The 20700-nt window shown below is 39.1% G+C and overlaps 1 protein-coding gene across 3 annotated transcripts in view; it reads left to right on the top strand.

The window, feature by feature from the left end:
- Positions 1 to 20700, top strand: part of LOC139716881 (MAGUK p55 subfamily member 7-like) — an 80051-nt gene that overhangs the window by 15404 nt on the left and 43947 nt on the right. For all 3 annotated transcript variants that reach the window (XM_071628411.1, XM_071628409.1, XM_071628410.1), the window contains exons 2-3: positions 9080 to 9198; positions 14873 to 14950. In XM_071628411.1, coding sequence (XP_071484512.1) covers positions 9080 to 9198; positions 14873 to 14950 — 197 coding nt within the window. The remainder of the gene's footprint in view (positions 1 to 9079; positions 9199 to 14872; positions 14951 to 20700) is intronic.

Here is a 20700-nt window from a genome sequence, read left to right as displayed (position 1 = left end):
ATTTATCAAAATGGGCACCATGCCCCACCCAGAGGGCCCCAGGGGGCCCCAATCCTCCCAAATTAAGGAATCTTTAAAAAATTGGGCCTTATTGTACATTTTCATCTTCTACTTGAGAATGCCTGGTCAAATTTTGGTGGAGCTGTGAATAATTTAGATTAGTGACTGCGTGAAAAGTGAACTTGCGATACTCAGGTGAGCGCTAGACCCGCGGGTCTCTTGTTTCTTCTTTTTTTTGCATCATGAGCGTAAACGTTTTTTGTTTTACACTATTACATCACTACGTTGCCTGCTACAGATTGCGAAGCCATTCATGGCATGTACAATATAGCGGCCAAAACTCTCGGTGGCCCTGAGTGGGCCTATAAATGTCAAATGAACTTTTTGTATTGACCTTTTTTTTTCTACATATCTCTTTTGCGGCATCAAAATCGCAAATTCACAGATTGAATATCCCAAAAGTGCCACCAGTGGAAAAAAAAAGTAAAGTTAGTGTCAAGCATGACTTGAGGATGACAATTACAGATAAATGATGGAAATGAAATGGGCAAAATGAGATGAAGACAAAAAATTACAGAGAGCTCTGAGCCAGATTGGGTATACGGTTCTGGAATCAATCATGTACTACACAGAAGCAATTAGAAGCATATTGAGTGGAAGTCACTATGCTTGTCTGTGCAAACAAATTGGTCTCTTCTTCACTCCAATTAGAGAAATGCGCATCTTTATATTTGAGTCCTTCTTGTTCTGCAGTAGAGGAAATGATGTCTACTGGAAAAATTTTTACCAAGGCCTTTCTACTTTTGCCTTGTCTGTTTCCTTGATTGCAGTGACATCTATGAAACCAAGCGTGTATCACAACAAATGAACCAACCATATATAGACTTGCTAATTCACCAGTTGTCAGGGATAATCTACAATACTTGTATCAGTGGCGGCTGTTTCAATTTGCCATTTCGAGATGGTCACAAACTGCTTTCCTCTATTCTACCACTTCATTCAGAAGAGTGTCAAATTTGTAGCTCATTGTCTTTTCTTTGCAAAGTATCAGATGTATCATTTACCCGTTGAGGACGGACTGATTTTGCTACAACACGCATTTCCCACAGACCCCTGCCCGAGTATACTCGGGACTCGTCCTTAACAGTTTAAAAATGCAGAATATTTCAAATTTGTATTTCTTCTTTATATGTGACTTAAAGGGGAGGTCTACCCCTGAAAATAAGTGCATGTGAATAGAAGCAGAAAAATTAGAGGAACAGGACAGAAGAGCTTGAGCCAGTTATGGTAAAAAGTAAGAAAATAATGATCTTTTTGTCTTTTAAATTGTAATCAATCAAGCACGAATTGGCAGTACTGTGATCTCACATGAACTCACCTCCATTTGCTCTGTACTATGAAATAAGAAATTAAGTTCTCCAGCCAAGTAAATTGATAGTCATATGCATTCTTATATACTCTAATCTAGATATTTTTTGTATGCAGCCCCTGCGTGCAAAAATACTCTGTCATTTATAACAAAAAGACAATAGATTTTATTGAATTTCATGCTCAGGACAAATGGAAGATGAGTTCAAATGATAAGTCACAGAGTTGTCCATTTCTGTGTGATTGGTCACACCATCACAATCAGAATTTGGTCCAAACTTTCATGAGTTTATCACTCTCTCATTTTTCTGGGTCTATTCAACAAACTTATTTCATTGCAACTGATTGACAAATTGCCCTACATCAACGTTAATCAGTTGCAATGAAAACATCTCGACGGAAGAATTTCATGAATTTGAAAAACTTATTTTAAAGGGGATGGCTAGTACCTGATCTGTGGGAATCAGTGGGAATACTGGGTGATGATTGTTCCAATCCTTGTGGATTCATTTAAGAGTACATTATATATCTATTGCTGTGTGAAAATTATTTGCTTCAGAATGGCCTCATATATTCAAGTAATGTGCAGTTTAATGTTTCCAGATTAGCATGCTTGTACAGTGACGGGGCGATCAATAAAAGCCTGTTTACGATCGCCCTGTCACTGTACAGGCATGCTAACCTGGAAACATTGAACTGCACATTACTTGAATATGAGACCATTCTGAAGCTAATAATTTTCACACAACAATAGATGTATGTACTCTCAAATGAATCCCAGGTCCCACAAGTATTGGAACAATCATCCCCCAGCATTCCCACTGATTCCCACTGATCAGGTACTAGCCATCCCCTTGAAGGATGGACTTTCCCTTTAATGGGCTACACATTGCATAGAAAGCTTGATTGAGTGCCATTTTATATCCGACTACCGTTGATAACATACATAGCTGTTACATGTTAACTCAAGGTATGCTTGAGACGTTAAGTCTTTGAGATGGTTAGCTGGCTCCACAGGTCCCTAAAAATTGTAGGGGAAAAGCACATATTATGGAAATCATGGTGTATTGTGGCTAGCAATTCATGCTGCTGCTTCAGTGATGATAGCGGTTTGTATCTGTTATTTAGAGAGATAAACCCAGTGGGTGAATCCATCCTAAAATTGCTCTTTGATGAATGGGGGAGTTGGGTGGCAAAACAGTTCACAAATGGATGGAACGTGACCTGGATAAGGTAACAAGCCAGTAATGACTGGCCTCAAGTCCCAGACCCTCTCCAGTGGGTAGCCCCACTGGTGGGACCTCATTCTCCACAAAACAAGCTCACCCGTCCTTATTGCACCCAGCATCACTCCCAGGCTTCCTGGGCCTAATTAGATTTGGTCCAGTTGTGCCAGTTTTGACTGGTCCTACTGACCTTGTTATCCATCATGATGCAATTTGTTTTGGTCTGCTCTTTTTCTTTTTCCGTATCCCCTCCCCCCCCCCCCCCCCCCATCCCATCTATCCCATTTTAATAGGGCTGTTCACACTGCCACTGAAACATTGTGACCTTTCAGAAACTTGAATTATTTATGTGAAAGTCACCAGGCAGCTGTGCTGAGAGCTTCCTCTTTCGTCCATGAGGAAAATTGTAAACTGGAGGGGCAAGTTCTATTCAGTTTATAATACAGCAATAACTGGTAATATTTTTCAAGTGCTGTAATGTCATAAGTTTTAAATGCAGTGTGAATGGAAAGGTGAATTTATCAAGCTGTGTTCTTACAGTTGTACATTGCCGTATCTATACACAATGTGTACATCTCACTGAGAATGGTTCTACCTCTGTGAGGTATTGAAAGTTAAGACTTTGTGCAGCACATTGAAAAAAAAATATGGAACTCTTTTCTTTTAAATGTCTTTGTAGTGATCAGGGGGCAAGCATAGTTATTTGATATGTATAATATCTCTTGTAACAACTATTTTGCCCACTGAAAATAGTCTTGGCATAAAGGGATACGACTTGGTAGGGACGTACTCCTATTAGTTGGGTAGGATTTGAATGAGCACTTTCTAGGAATTAAAAAGATTTCATCTCATTTAGTGAGGTATTCTGGTTAATTGGTTAACAAAGATCTGCTCTCGCACTTGCTGTTAATACACAGCTAGAGTGGACTGTGCTGACATAGAATGTTAACACTCTAATTTTATCTAAACTATAAGATTTTGAGTGTATGTTATTTTTCACGAAATACATTTGAAAAGCATGTTGGGAGTGTCTCTTCAAAGGTAGGCCCTACATGAAGGCCTACATTGTAGTCATTATCTTTCCCTGGCCTTTTCTGTAGGAGCCGACCATCAGACTTGAAATGATAAAGAAAATAATCATTTCAGAGTGCATTTTTCCACATTTTAGCTCAAAATGTCTCTGTTGTTTGATAGAAGTAAGAAAAAAAATCTTCCCAGATGTTGTTTTATTTTCTAAGTCTCTGTAGAACAGCTTCTGGTAATCTTGTAACAAAAGTAATGGTATACCAGGAAAAATAGATAAGTGACAATAGTGATATCACATCAGTCATCCTCACAGTGCATACTCTGAAGGGGGGGGGGGGAGGGGAACTAGCGTACCCCCTCCTATGGTACATACGTAAGCAGCTTTAGCATTGTAAATTCTGCGATCTAGTGCCTACTGAATGTAATAGTTTTCCTTATCCGAGTTTAGGAAGATATTTTCTCAAAATATGACTATTTTGGTAAATGGAAATCCATTTGTGTGTGTGTGTGTTTGTGTGTGTTTTGTGGTCTTTGTTGTTAGGCGTGAGTAAAAGCTTGTCAGACGTATGAGCATGAGAAAGATACCTGAGATCCGAGTCTCAGGGATCTTGGTAGATGCTGACTTGTGAAGATAGAAATGAGTTTTTCTGAGATATAAGCCCATCTCTGCACTCTCATTGAGGGAGCGTCAGGAGCTTCAGGCTGCATCTTTACTAGCTGGATTGTCGGCTTGGTATAAGGAGCAGCGCTCACTTGTACATCTCCAATGTCTGTCACCGTCAGAGCTGTTCAAACACTTCCAGGGGGGAAATGTTCCGTCAGGGTTGCGTACATTTCTGCCCCCTTCCAAGGCAGATATTCCATGTTCAAGCCAGCCCTGTTGACAGACAAACATATTTGTCATCCCCCAAACCCCACCAGGGTGTAAATATTTGATGTATCTGGTTATTGCCAAAGAGTTACGATGGGTAATGATGATAACCCCCCCCCCCCCCTGTATACCAGGTCCCATCTGAAGCATTGCTGCCAGCTAATTCTCTTCCCCCTCCCTTCCCTCCCCAACCCTCCCTCTTCTTCCCCTCTCCCCTTCTTCCATCTTACCTCCTCCTCTCTCTCTCCTTCCTCCATTTCCCACCTCCTCTCTTTCACCCTCCATTATGCAGCACACTCAAGATCCTCCTCCTCCTTTAACCCCTCCGTGACTCTCATTTTTCACTTCTGTCCGACGAGGGACCTTTACAATTTAAATGTACACTGTTTGGATGTACATACAAAGGTATCTGCCTCATTTGTAATGTGTCCCCTCTTGACTTGAAAGGTCAGACAGTCACTACCCTGGTCTTCGCCGATGTTTGCTCCTTGCTCACACACCTGCATCATGTTCCTAGAAGATCGCATTGCGTCACCGAGGAGGGATCGCATCCCACTGTCATGTGAATCCACACAGACTGGGAGAACTTCTTATCTACCTTGTCGCGAGATGTCTCGCAGACCTGCAATTTTACGATGTGGGAGGTCTGCAACCAAGACTATTCTTCAAAGTACAGCACTAAAAAAATTATGCTGTTCTCAAAGGTGTTGGTCATACGTTCGACCTCACTTCTGCTTTACATGCTTACATTGTAATATCTTGACTTGTCTGTACAATGAGGAAAAAAAAATAAAATTCATTGAATTGTCTGCAATTTTTGAAATTTTATATGCTAGTGGTGAATCAAATTTATGCAATCAGCAAAGCAAGATACATGTACGTTCGCAGCATGCAGTTTTCGCGTATTGGAGCGGACGACCTTTTTTCGTGGCACAAAATTTTCGAGAATTGCTACTGGCATTCAATGCACATAGTGTAGACGAGGATTTTTGCATGCAATTTAATTCTGTGAATTGCAGAAATTTTGCAAACTTAAAATGCACATGAAGATTTCCGGATTTACAGTACTGTACGCAATGTATGTCTTCTTTTATGACCTTTGTGATAAAAGCACTTCAACATATGTTTTCCACTGGGTTCCCTAAACTTTTCATGGGCTTTGAGTGTACAGTATCCATTGATGTGTTTAATGTCACTTGCCATTAGTTCTGAATTGAAACTCCAGATGGGGGAGAAGAGCAATCAGTGAGCTGGGTATAATCTTGTGAAGACAATTTTGCGGCTGATCGAGTAGAGTGTTTGCCTAATGACACGTTTCATAATTCATCTAGACGTGCGATGAATGCAGGGATGAGTGAATGATTTGTTTGTTTTTTTGTGCATTTGTTTTCTTTTCATCTGATTGTGTTGGCTTCAACCGTTTTACATACATAGCAAACATATTTTTGCTGAATGACTTGTCACTAAAATTTCCATCCCCCTTTCTTTTGCAATAATATATAGACAGTTTTCTGGGTCTTTTCATTGCTAATGATCAATCTGAATACAGTTGTACCACATAATAAAAACCCACTTTTTTCTCTCTCCTCTCTTTGGCTAAAATGTTTTGTGCATAAGAACTCAAACTTCTCACATGAATTGATCTTAAACATTACAAGACACTAATGGCCTAATTGATGCTAATACAGAACTGTGTAGTTATAGCAGATTCATCCTAATAAAGATTCTAGTGGCAGTTCATAGCTTAGAAAAAACAGAAGAGTGAAAATTTCACAGCAGTGTTAAGTATTGCAACTTGCAAGTGCACTCATTACCCAATTCATTTTGACAAAGAAGATTACGTATAAACATTTCGCTGTATAAAGATGCATACTGTATCATAATCATGATTCTGTAATCAGGTACTAGCACCTGGGAGTGCAATATGTATGCAGTGTAATGCATGTTCTTATCTGCAATAGTGTCATTTCTAGAGAATAAATTTAGCTGTAAGTTATTTCCAGGGTATCATCTGCCCATATAAGGATCAAAAGAAACATTTTATATTGTGTGGAGAATTGAAATCAATTGCTGTTAACACGGTATTTCAGCCGCTTCATTTCTCTTCAAGTGTGAAGAGTCTATTGGAGAACATTAGTGTTGTGTACTGGGGCCCTTTTGACTAGTAGTGTGACTGAATAAGTTCAATACCTGTACTTCTTAATGGCCGTTTACATTGTTAATGGGGTAATGGCATCTGGTTACTGGTAATGTGTGCTTGAAATGTAATTACGATGTCATTCAAAGTGCATGCAGAGGATGAGTTCATTGTGGTTTTATGTTGGGTTCAACATCAATCCAGTTTGCCATAGACTCTATAGACACTGAAACTGAATTTAGTAAAAGCCTGAGTTTGTCAAAATTGTAGTCTTCATGAAACCTATTGTAGAAGTACTGTTGATTTTGCAGGTTTTTATTTTTTGCACTTTGCGAGTCCATTGCCATTCACCAAATTAATGATGCACAAAAACATCTACTCAGATGCAGACACAAATGCAATGTGCATACATGTGTACATTTCTCCATTAATCACTGCATTCCATGATCGCGAATTTAACCACTCGCTAAATTGTTGGGATGTCCCAATTCGCAAAAAATTAGACTTGCGGAATATATTGTGTATACCAGTAGTTTTTTATCGTTGTTAACATAATTAATATTCATATTTACCTGTTTTTGTATAAACACATGTTGAAGTAAGCTATACAAAGTGTTTTATGGTTGGTGGGATGTATGCAAAACTTTTATATAGTTGCTTTCATGTAGAAATTAAAACATTACTCTTTCATTACCAAATTTGGCAATAGCTCAAGATATCTCGTAGCACATTCTGATCCAGTGCAAAGAAAACCCAATATTCTGCTGTAAACGTTAATGAAGACAATTGAGACAAACGTGCAAGGTAGAGGTACGATCTGTACAGTGACACTATCTAGGCAATTTCTTTGGCATCCTTCATTTAGTGTGGTTCAATTGACTGAAGTAGTGCAGCGGACTGGGCTCGTATTCCGAGAATCAAGAGATTCCCATCAGGGATAGGAGAAAATGCCGCTGAGGCCATAACGGCGATGATGCCCGAAACCTATGATCACCTTCCAGTGTTCTCTGTAAAGAGAGATGTGAAAGATAGTGTCTGCCACATATCACCTTCCCTGATGATGTCTTTAGGAGAATGTGTTGGGCAATAAAGACCTCACATGTTTGTGGCCCATTTGAACTTTTCAGATATTCACAGCCAGGAGGTTTTGAGTCAGGCTCCATCCATGGCTAATAATGACAGGCGCACGCAATTTATAAAGAATTTAAGCAGAGCCATTGACGTCTATCACTTCACAGGAGGCCCGATACTGTGTTAGATACACCTGCTACTTGAATTCAAGAATGGGCAGTGTTGAACAACATCGATACCATTAACAAATTCAAAGTTTCTTCAAATGGCAATAAGAATACTTCAGATCAAGACTTTTGAATACTTGTGCCAAGTTTCCTCGTCTTGTGGTTTTGTTTTTGTTTTTATTTGAAGGAGGAAGGAAAAAAAAAAAAGATGCTGCCTCGTTGTCGCGGATGCAAGGACAAAAAAAAATGAACAAAAACACAGGAAATGATAATTCATTCATTCTGAGCGTAGAATCCCAATATAATGACAAACATGGGATTTGTTCATAAGGCCCGTGTCTAAACATTATGTAAACATATGCAGCTCATTGGGAAAAGGACAGGAGGTGTCCGCAATGACAAACAATGCAGATAAGACAGAGAGACTTGTAGTGACCACGGCCTTCTAAACTGCACAAGGCTTTGTAAGCATATTTTTCCAATTAAGATTTCCTATGAATTCTACCAGGAAAGTGCATAACCCTTTCTGGTAATGTTTGTTAAAGGGGGTGGCTGGTAACTGATTAGTGGCAATCAGTGGGAATGCTGGGGGATGATTGTTCCAATCCTTGTGGGATTCATTTTAGAGTACATTACATGTATATATCTATTGTTGTGTGAAAATTATTTGCTTCAGAATGGTCTCATATTCAAGTCATGTGCAGTTTAATGTTTCCATGTTATCATGCCTGTACAGTGACAGGGCATTAAACTGCACTTAATTACTTGATCATGAGACCGTTCTGAAGCAAATAATTTTCACACAACAATAGATATATAATGTACTCTTAAATGAATCCCACAAGAATTGGAACAATAATCCCCCAGCATTCCCACTGATTCCCACTGATCAGTTACTAGCCATCCCCTTTAAGTTTCAATGAAGAAGAAAGGGGAAGAGTTGTTGTTATATTATTATTTTATTGATATTATCATTGTTGGTGTTGTTACCATCATCATCATAACCATTTTCATTGTGTCTGTTTATTATTATCATTACATTTTTATCACCATTATTGTCACTTGTGCTATAACTGTGTATTTGTATGTGGGAGGTTCCCAAACATGGTCATTTTTTTTTCTTTTTTTTTTTGCAGCACATTTGCAACATTAATGCACCAAAATACTCATGAAAGTTTTGTGTTTGTTTCCTTGTTTGTGCCCGTATCCATAGCTCTGCAGCAGTTGCTGGGCTGCCTCGATCAGATCTGTGGAACGATCGGAGAGCGGCACGAGAACCACATGTTCCTGAGAAACCTTCTCAACAACAAAGAACTCGCCGCTCTGTGCCAGGTGTGTACCTGATAGCTGCCTCCAGAGATAAAAACAAAGATCCGTCCAGAATTTTGATTTATTTCACTAGTAACAGTACTTTCATATTTGTATCGAATGGGTGTTAAAATGATGATGTAGTGTAGATCACATGTTATTTGCCCGCTCTTGAATTGTTCAACTCTTCTTTCATTCAATGTGACTATTACGTAACGAATTTTTTCAATGAAAAAAAAAAAAACACAGCTGTATTCATAATTGTCGATTTACAAGGTAGGTATATGGAAAATGACAAAGAAACTCTTGGATATTAATTTTGTGTGTGTTTTACACAAGTATTCATTAATTTTTCATCAAATTTATACATGTAGAGGGTAACATCCTTGGCCACACTGTAGCACCTGTGGCCAAGTTAACCCGTTGAAGACGAGTCCCCAGTATACTCAGTATACTATTGTCTATGTGAAATGTATGATGTAGCAAAATCAAACCGTCCTCATACAGGTTAAGTTGTTAGTGTTATTCTCACTTTTTAATAAATTATTAGTTTTCCCTGATAATTCTGGTTGGTAGGCTATAACTGTGGAATTGAATATCTTTGAAGCTTGATGTCTGTCCAACTCAGTTGTCCACAGAGGTTGTTGATAGGCTACATTCAATTTGTGGTTTTAGGGTTGTGAATAGTGCATTCGCCATATTCATGTATTTTGCATTGTGATATTTTGCATTATGGAACTTAAACAATATTGCGAGTGGTCAAATTGGCAAACTCAGAACCACAGTGATGGAATTAGGTAATTCTTTCTTTCAATGGAGAAAAAAAAAATAGTGATTTTCAAACTTGGAGACAATAAACAATGTGTTTTGATTCCAGGAACCAGAACTTTTATGAGCTATTAATTTTCATAACAATACACACACACACACACACACACACACACACACACACACACACACACACACACACACACACAAAATCGCAGCATACACAAAATAATTTGTGTATACCATAAGTGAACTGAGGAATGTACATGTATGAATGTAATAAAAGTGACTGTCGTGTAATAATGTACAAAACACCTATTGTTTCTTTTGTGTTTATCCAGCTTTACTAGCAATAGACACTGGTACAGTTTGTAATTACCTTAAATAATCATGAGACTTTATACATGGTACATAAGTGCGTATTGAAGTAGTTATCTTCATGTTATATTGTGTTTGATAAGTCTCAATTTTAATTCATATAAGTATGTTAACCCATTGATGGGAACCTGTAGGCCCTACCCCTTCACACAAAGTGAGTTTCTCTTGTTATAGTGTATAGTGGGCAAATTTTACAAAGATCTGAAACGCTGATATGAAATTGTGAACAGACTGCGTAATCGAAGTCTTGCAGTGCTCATGTAGATTGGTAAGACATGTTGATACAATGTACCAAGATGCCATAGACTTAATACAAAGAGTGTCTCTCAGTCAAGAAATTTTCACACCATTTACTCTCCATATTTTAGCAGCAAAATACAGCAAATTTTTAAACAAATACTTGGTGCATTTTGTTTTGTTGTGTTCAGTTAATGCTTTATCAGCGGCAAAATGTCTTCAGTCAAATTGATTGCACTCAAATTTTGTCCTTTCTAGACCAAGCACGAAAAATGACTTGTGCAAAAAAAAACAAAAAAAATGTCAAATTTTATAGTAATATACATGTACATGGGCTGTTTGGGGCCCTTCAAGAACAATTTGTCAGGGATAACCTACGGTAGAAAATGTATGAATTCCTGACAGTCCAGAAGATTGCAAGAAAGGAGACAGAAACCTATCTATCTATGTTTCCAAGCTAATGTCGACACAACGGGTTATGCGTCATGACTCAGACAAAAGTGACAGCTTGGGTAGCTCATAAGATATTTGAAATGCTTGAGGGATATCATTTTTATGGCTCATTTACCAGGATGCGCTCACTTATGGTCATTTACCGGCACGCTTAGTTATGGTCATTTAATGATTTCCTTTGGGATCTGAGCCTCTCTAATATTTGTCGTTTTGGGCTGGCCGACAACATAATTGATTCGGTCATCGGGTCTTATGGATTTTGCCATGGTATACTGGGGCGTAAATGGTAAAGGTCGTACAACATTTGATTAGTTTTTCGTTGTGGATGCAACATCATGCCAAGACCACAGAGAGTTAAGTCTTGTGTCCATTCATCAGTTTGCACTATTCAAGTCATAGTGGGCAATTGGTCCTTTTTGCAACAAGGGCATGACCTTTGAATTGTCATTAGTTTCATCATAAATCAACTTGAAATCTTGAAATCTATCTCTAAAGGATGAATTGTACGTACTCTCAAAACTAGTGTATGCCAGATACTTTGCAGATTGGGACTTGTAAGACGGTATTCCAGGTGGTTACATTTGTGATGAAGGACCACATTGATGGAATGAGAAAGAAGAATTTCCCCTTTTCATTAAAATAAGTTTCATATTACACCGTGTACCCACCTTTAGGCAGAGAATATGCAATGCATACTTGTTGCATTAGAATTTCGTGGTTGTTGGTTGACTCACAAAATTTATGAAAATAAATACACCCAAAATGTACCATGTATACAGTGTTCACATGCTTTAAAGAGATTTCCTCTGCGATGTAGCAATTAATATTGTCCCCTTCAAGCGAAAGCATGCTTTAGTATAGTAATATAGTACCTACTGTGGAGTGATTTGTGTTTTACATGACTGTAGTAGGATATGATGCGAAATGAAAGAAAATAAGAGAATACATATTGATAGATGTTGAGTCACAAATCTTGAACAATAGAAGGGGGGGGGGAAAAGGTTTATCTGCAAAAAGGTGCATATTTTAAAGCAATCAAAATCAAGGATTGCATACAGTTTGTGTTGTTACAACATAGGAAGGATGCATGAATGAATTCCTTATGATTTACAAACAGTTCCAAGTGTAATGCCCCCAAATAAAGTGGACCTGTCCTTTTGTTGAAGCGAACAAATGGCAAACACTTTGGGCATTTTTATGAGAGTCTAGACGAGGTGAAACACCACATTTGAAATGATTCATAGCATTTCTCTTGAGGCATTAAAAAGCAAGGAGAATGCATCGGCACAGGAAATAAGACTTGGGTGCAAATTAGACACAAATATATGATGCAAGACAAGCTTCTTCTGCATTTGTCATAGTGAACAGTACATCCTCTCATTCTCACAGACTATCTCGGAAATTATATCCTCCTCCTCGTGTAATATCTAGCTTTTTTTGCCTTGTTTCTCTGGCGGAGGCCGATGGGAAGAATGTGTCGATGAGAGTGCATTGAGTGATGTCTTCCTGTCAGATGTACAATCTTATGTATGAGAGAAGAAAGATGAGAGCTATTGCAATGCCTATGACTCCCCCCATGTGTCACGGTGGAACATTCGAGCCGCAAACACCGCCGCCGACTACCACTGGAGGCAAGGGTAGCGATGACTACCTACGGCTCAGTGCAGATTTCCTGTCGTGTCTTAATACCAGTGTATTTTTCTTACCATTATTTCAGATTTTTTATGTATTTAATAGACAAAGAGTGACTTGGCTGCGTCACATGATTAGTAAAAGGCCTGAATTGTCTCCGCAAGGCTATATTTAGTAGCGTTTAAGATTCCGGAGTGATCAAACTTGTGTTCTATTTTGATTTGTTGATCCTGGATGTGTTTACAAATGAAAGGTCACGCATTAGTGACATCAGACTGGTGATGTTTACGACGATAGGTATAATTAACGCTTCACACGGATGTTGGAGATAAGGGTGATCATTGCACCCCTTTGTACGCATAGTTGTCTTGGCTTGCAGTGATGAAAATGAGATATTTGCCAGTCACATCAACTTTGATTGATGTATAAAATGTGTCATGTCTGACATGCTTTTTGTTTCATTTGCAACTTGACTTCTTAAGTGCCTTGTTAGTCCAGCTTCATTGACGAACACACCATAGGTAATTGTGAGACTTTTTTTCCATATTTCACAATAAGTTGATAACTGATTGCTGTAAGAAGGAAAAGGTAGTATGACTTTATGATATCTTATGTCAGCAGCATAATTTGAAAGTGGGGTGGTTTTCTTTACCTACCTATTAAGTCATCACTTTGACTTGAAATGAACTTGTTTCTTTACATTTAAATCTTCCTTCTTTATCATTTCATTAAGGGCATCATTTACCATTTGCAGATGCAACAAAAACCCAGCTTTAGTGCTTCAAAATAGTTTTAAAATGTGAGTTAAGGATAGAAACAACCAATGTAAAAGTTGTAATCATTATAATCAGTGTTAAGTATTGTTGAATATACAAAATGTCAGCAATAGTTATAATAGAATTGTTTCTAGTCTAAATCATCTACAATTATGGTTTTAGTGAGAAAAATAGTTATATCTCCTTATATCTAAAGGCTTTATTGTAAAATTTTATTTGGGAGGATGTTTTGTGATACAACTGACATACACATATGCATCAAACATGATAACTCAAACATTTTTTGAATCACTGCTCCCAGTGGTAAAAAATACCTTTAAGATCAGCCAGCAAGGAGTTTCTCCCCCTCGGGGAAGAATAATTGTATCTAAAGAAACATAGCGTAAGCTCAAGATAAGCGCAACAAGTCTCAGAACAGTGCAAGTAGATGTATGGTTGAAAAAGAAAATAGGTATTGTTAAATATAATATCTTATGGAGACTGTGAATCAGCAATGTTATACTACTGACCACCAATGAATCACATCCTCATTTGGTAGGAATGAAAATTCCAGAATGTGATATATTTCTTTGAAGCCATTTCATACGACAGATTTATGTAAGCATCATGTAAATTGTAGAAAGATTGATGTGTAGTAATTCTTGTGCTTGGTCATCATTAGAATATGACTTTGGAGAAAATATGACATTTTGCTTCGTTTCATGCCAAAAACTAAACAAGGACACTATCCAATTATATCTCTGTTGTGAGACATTTGCTCAATATTTATGCACCTATGATCGATTATAAACAGAGTTTTATTTTCACTGCACATTAACCCGCTGAAGATGGACTGATTTTCCTATAATAAGCATTTCCCACTTACCCTAGCCTTTTGTCAAGGCCCTCTTGCTGTAATGGGCGAGCAAAGCGAGCCCAGCCGAGCACGACAGCATGAGGGCCTTTTGAGATCTGCTTCACATATTATTATTCATAACACGTGAACCCTTCTGAATATTCATATTTACGGGTTCTGGTCGACCAATGGAATGGCGCGCTCCCCACATCCTCTTCAGCCTTGGTGTTGTCACGCCTGTTGTTCGCATGCATCACTGACCACCAGCAGAGGTCAGTGCACAGAAAGTTACACACTCTCCCCCCCCCCCCCCTCTCTCTGTAGAGTTCTGTGGGTCTGTGGCGTGCATTCGTATCGGGTTAGAGCAGACAGACACGCTGATTGGTCGACTTTTGCTCCCGAAATTGGGGAGCAAAAGTCGGTAATTCAAAGGGCTAACAAAAGGATGCAAAGCAGATCTCAAAAGGCCCTCGCGCAACCCCACTCAGCTGGGCTCTCTTCACCATACAGCGAGAGGGCCTTGACAAAAGGCTACACTCACCCCAGCTGGAGAATACTCAGGACTACAGATGTAGTCTTCAATGGGTTAACAATAAATTTGTACTTTTTTTCTTTGCAGGCACATTCTATCATAGAGGAGTTTGATGACCGGAAGTACCCACCAGCAGATAATAATGCATTCCAGACATTGTATGAGGTAAGAAGATGACAGTGTACATTTCTCTAGAGCTACAGCATGCAGAGACTCCAACTCTCCCATTTTCGACGGGAGATCTCCCACCGAAAGCCCATCTTTGCACAATCTCCCGTTCTCCCGTTTGAGATTTGATTTCTCCCGCCCTGGCTCTGAGTCTCCCGGTGGAAAGGATTTCTTTATTTCTATCGTGTGTTGAAAAAATAAGCCTTAGATAGCACCAGAGAACATCTAGAATCCTAGGAACTTCGCGCTTCGCATACATCAACTTGGAGTCTCCCGTTAGCTAGGGGTATCGGGCGGGAGAATCTCCAGATCAGAAGGTGCTTGGGGTTGGAGTCTCTGCAGCATGTATTCTGTGGACGTGGGGGAGAAACTAATACTCCCTCTGCATAATTATTCATGGATGGTTTTAACACACCTTGTGCACATGTTAACATCTTATGTCTAGCATCCATTTTGTGTATTTCTTTTTTTGTTCACGCATGTATGTATTTGTAATGTAAGCATATGAGGAATTATGCATTGGACAGAAAAAAATATAGGATGTCCAATTTACATTTGAGGAAAAAATTGTCCGTTAATAAAATGGATGATTTAAGTTTTATGGACAGTATACCCAACTTATGCATATTGACTTCAGTAACTTATATTTTGAGCCAAGGTGACCAAAATATCAAATTGTAAGAGTAGTTATGACCGCTTTAATTGGTCAGCTTTGTAAAAAGCTTTTCATGCATACCATGAAATGATCAACTTGGTCATGCAGGCAGCTATGATAGTACTTGTAGAATACTTCTCCGTTTACCACTCGTAAGATATAACCAATTTCGTATTTAAGCAAAAGATATATTTCTATTTGTAACTTTTCCCTTGCTGTATCAGGGATGCTGTATCAGTAATCATTGCCTAAGACAGAACAAGTCAGTCCCTGCAAAAAGAGATAGAGAATATAATGGTTATGCGTATGTGTGTTCACAAAGAAACTAAAAATTTCTAAGCCAGCACTGCCATATTCATGTGACTTTTAATAGATAGTTCCCACAGGACCCTATGTCTGATGATATGACATTCCAACTGTTAATTCATGTCTAATTTGGCTCAAAGTTTTCCTTATCTGTGATTGCATTACACCAATTTCATTTAGATCAACTTCATCTGTATCATAAATTCCCTGTGAAGCACAATGTGTAGTTCACACACGATTTTTGTGATACAGATGACCTACTCATATGCATCAAATGTGATATCTCAAACATTTTTAAAATCACTGCTCCCAATGATAACAGTACCTTTAGAATATTGATATATTCTTAATGAATTCCAGCTTGAATCGAGTTGAGCAAAAGAAATGGACCCTACCTTCAAACTTGCAATCATGCCAAGATGACCCTCTTACTCATTAATGAGTTTTCTGCGCGCCACATGCTCGTGGTCTGAGCCACGTTTCCGGAGAGCCATGGGAAAAAACAAACAAAACAAAACAAAAACAAACCAAAACGCAGAGTAAACTCATCAGCCTTGGGGAAAAAAGAAATGAGAAAAAATATACTGCATGCTCTAATTATTACCTCCCTCTCTGTTCCAGCCATAAATCAGAATGGACTTGTTTACTACTCATTTCTTCACCTGCCCTTCTATGTTTATTCCAAAGGAAGTGAATAGGAGAGGGAAAGGAGTTATTTGAGAGAGGGATGGGGGGCGTGAATGGGCAAGGGGGAGGGGTAAGAACACGTTCAATTGATGGTTCACTTGATGAGAGCAGTCAGTAAGATTTATGCTTGTAGATACGAGTTTGCACTCCGTTAATTTGGTGGCTTTACTAATTATACTCACTAAAATATCTTCAGACAGTCAAACTTGCCCGAGCCAAATCCATCAGAAGATAGGCTTCACATTGGCAGTATATTTCATGTACAAGCGTAATAATCATTGTTAGAGCACTGTTTGGGGTTTTTTCCAGTATCGTAGAATAGCTAAATGTTTGACTTATATAATATAGCATACTATAAGTACTTAAAAAACACTTTTTCATCACTATCTGTGCTGTAACACTAAAGGTTAGTGTGTATGTAGCATGGCTTGATATGTTTGAGTTTGATAATGAAACAGCAAATGGACTTGCAAATGAGCTGAGAGTGTAGCCACTGTATGTAGGCAGTTTTTTTGGTGGGGTTTTTTGTATAGTTTTATCATGATCATGAGTTGCTGAAATTATGGACTTGCAGTGAGTCTCTTGGCTTGACCTTCCTTAGATGCAAATCACAAATATCATTTTATTACAATGATGAAAGACCGTTATTTGTTGGGTTGGTTGTTTTTTTTTGGGGGGGGGGGGGTGGTACTCTCCTCTCTTGAGCCCCATTCACACTTTAAATGCATTCCTTTCTATGTCAATGAATTCAGTCTAGCTAAGCTAGGGAGACTCGTAGCTGCACTAGTAGCCGAACTAGCGAGACTTGGATCGTAGGAGTTTTCATCATTGAATCAAGATATCGATGCACCCTTGCTAAATAGGCTTTGACAGGTTTTCACACAAAAGTCAATCCTCAGTAAGCAGTACTCTGTGTTGTTAGTGGATGATCCCCCCCCCCCACAGTCTGAACCAAGGACACTATGTATGCATTAAAAGCCCCGAAATCCTCATGCCTATGTGAATACTACAGTCAATCTTGTCAGAATCATACAGTTGGAAAGAGCTCGCCTACTTCACGCAATGGAAATGATATTTTAGCAGCATGCTTCGGAGGTGTGAGTTTAGGTTGCCAATGCCTAGCTGCTGCAGTACAACAATCATTTAAATCATGATGGCTAGTTTGTCTGCATAATTTAGCTGGAAAAAGAAATGTAGTACCATTCACATTGCAAACATTTCTCAATTTTGTGACTCGCTATCAGGGTAGCGTCTCTATGATTCAGTGTTCTTACAGAATTCATTCGAAAAATATGTTCGAAAAACCATGAATAGTGCCCATCAGTATAAATATGTGCTTGGCTCATTGGTAACAGTCAACTCCATTTGAGATTCTTTGGCTATGTTTGTACTTACATGCAGGGTGTTCAGACACACAAAAAAAAATTGTTCTAGAATGGTACATAAGAATTTATACGTCTGAACGCTGACTAACGAAATGATGTATAGCGAAACGATGGTCAGAGCATCCTTTCAAACTAGAACTCGATAATGAATCAGCATTCCATCATGTCCATTATGCGTCTGAACGTATGGCGACCATAGAACTGTGGGCGGGACTTAATGGGAGCGCGCACAAAAGGTGACCCTATACCTGTCACTCGTGATCGTAATGGCGTGCGCAGTGAGAAACTGCGCATCTATACGTTTTCCAGAATGGTTGAGATTAGCCTCTGAACGGTCTGTCGGCTATATGATTATTCTTTATAGTTATATGTTGTTTCTTTATCAACTTTTGGTATAAACTGGCTTGCATCTGAACAGGGGGATAGTGATCGGCAAGATTCTTGACTGTATCCGAGCTAGGCCAACCTCCGCACTCCATGCTATCCCCATGCTAGCTACTGGATCTTTAAACAACCTTGCAATAACCTGCCATATTGATCCAGAGTGTTACTGACAGCCAATGAAAGTTTTGTTACTCCTAATCCAAATCCATCCTCCAGCCTCACCATCCTCTCCCCTCCCCCCCACCCCCCCCCCCCACACACACCAACACCCAATCTGTCAGCAGGGGTCATTCTGGGACACCCGTCTCTCTAGAGCTCCCCCTCCCGTAATTTGGTTCTCTATCCTTCTAAAATTGGTGAAGGGCGGAGCCACCTATATGTGTCGTTTTATAATCAAAAGGGACACCTCAGGTTGGAGAACGGAAACCTTTTAATCCTGGTGTGATGTGATCGGGATCGGATTGGACTACCTGGAACTTAATTTCTGCAGAATTGGAATGGCAGTTATGTGATATAAATCTCTGCAGCAATGTGTGTACGAAGCAGAGTCAGCATGACATGGTTAACTTTTTAAAAACCAGCCAAAAAAGCCTTCCTGTGTTCAGTGATCTATCATAGTTCTGATATCTCCTTTTGGGTACAAAATACATTTTATGTTGGAATTATGTCAGTGTACTTTCCATCTACAGTGTATATACCTGCTGATTGCTATAAGTGTTGGTTCTATAAGGATTAGAACCAGCACTAGCTGTCGGGCAGAAGCTCAGTGGTCTAGTGGATAAGACGCCTGTCCAGTGATTAGGAGGTTGTAGGTTCGAACCCTGCTTGAGTATGTATGCCCATGATTATACCCCCGCCAAACGAAGTTTGAAGGGGGTATATAGGAATCAGCGGACGGTCGGGCGGTCGGGCGGGCGGTCGGTCGGGCGGTCGGGCGGTCGGTCCGTTGCAAATCTTGCGTCGCGAACTACTTCCTCAGTTTTCAACCGATTCCCATAAAACTTGGCACAGATGTGTGCCTTGGGTTGTAGATGTGCAAGACGTATTTTTTTGACAGTACCCAAAAGTACGTTGCCATGGTAACGGCATATTATGGGCAAAAATGGGTACAAATCTTGCGTCGCGAACTCCTCCCACAGTTTTTGACCAATTTTTATGAAATTAGGTACAGATGTTCATCTGAATATGTTAATGTGCAAGACTTATATTTCCGCAGTGGCAAAAAGTGCGTTGCCATGGTAACGGCATGTTATTGGTAAAATATAGGGCAAAATGCTTCATGGCAAAACTGCTTCATCAGTGTTCTTCCAATTCTCATGGAATTCATATTGAATGTTTGTCTCAGGATATAGGTCAGCATGACACATTTCTTGACAGTGACAAAAAGTATGTTGCCATGGTAACAGCTCACATATTATGAGCCAAAATGATGGAAAATTTTGTGTTGCAAACTACTTCCTCAGTTTTTGCCCAATTTCCATGAAACTTGGTACAGATGTGTGCCTTTGGTTGTAGATGTGCAAGACGCATTTTTCGACAGTACCCGAAAGTACGTTGCCATGGTAACGGCATATTAATGGTAGAAGATCAAGGAAAGATCTTGCGGATTTAACTACTTCCTCAGTTTTTTGACCAAAGCTTATGAAATGTGGCACACACCTTGATCTTGGTGGGAAGATGTGGAAGACATATTTTTCGGACGTGTCGGAAGCTGCGTTGCCATGGTAACGGCATATAAATGGCAGAAGATCAAGGAAAGATCTTGCGGATTGAACTACTTCCTCTGTATTCGACTGAAGCTCATGAAATGTGGCACACACATTGGTCTTGGTGGGAATACTGTCTTCAATGCATGTTTTCACCAAGTGCTGTAATTTCCTTGGGTAAGACTGTCGTCACGGGGCGGGGGTGTCTCAATCACCTTCAGTGATATTTTCTTTTGTCATGGCTACTATTAAAAATACTGAATAACTTAGTGCTCATTTATGTCAGTGTAGGGCAACTTATCAATCAATTGCAATAAAAACAACTCAACAGAAGAATTTAATCACTTTGAATGTATTTGAGGTTTGCAGTTTGTGAGGTTAGCAATTTTGCATTTACTGCTATTTAGAAAGATTTGGCAATACTGAAACATTCTCATCAATTAAAAAGAAACCCATTTCCCAGTGTAAGTTGACTTTAATGATAATGTAATTTAACTGTCTTTTATGTAGTATACTTCCAATATGATACTGATCAATTCGCTTTACATCATAAGATTGTCTCAATGAGGAACTCAAAAAGAACGTGAGAACTTTGTTACATTCTTTTTGAAAAAAGACACTGAT

Source organism: Diadema antillarum, unplaced genomic scaffold (assembly GCF_040938485.1).
Source record: "Diadema antillarum isolate AM-2024a unplaced genomic scaffold, OU_Dant_1.0 scf00000071, whole genome shotgun sequence".
In the NCBI taxonomy this organism is placed as follows: domain Eukaryota; kingdom Metazoa; phylum Echinodermata; class Echinoidea; order Diadematoida; family Diadematidae; genus Diadema; species Diadema antillarum.
The sequence above is the reverse complement of the archived record's forward strand: the minus strand, read 5'-3'. Positions and strand labels throughout refer to the sequence as shown.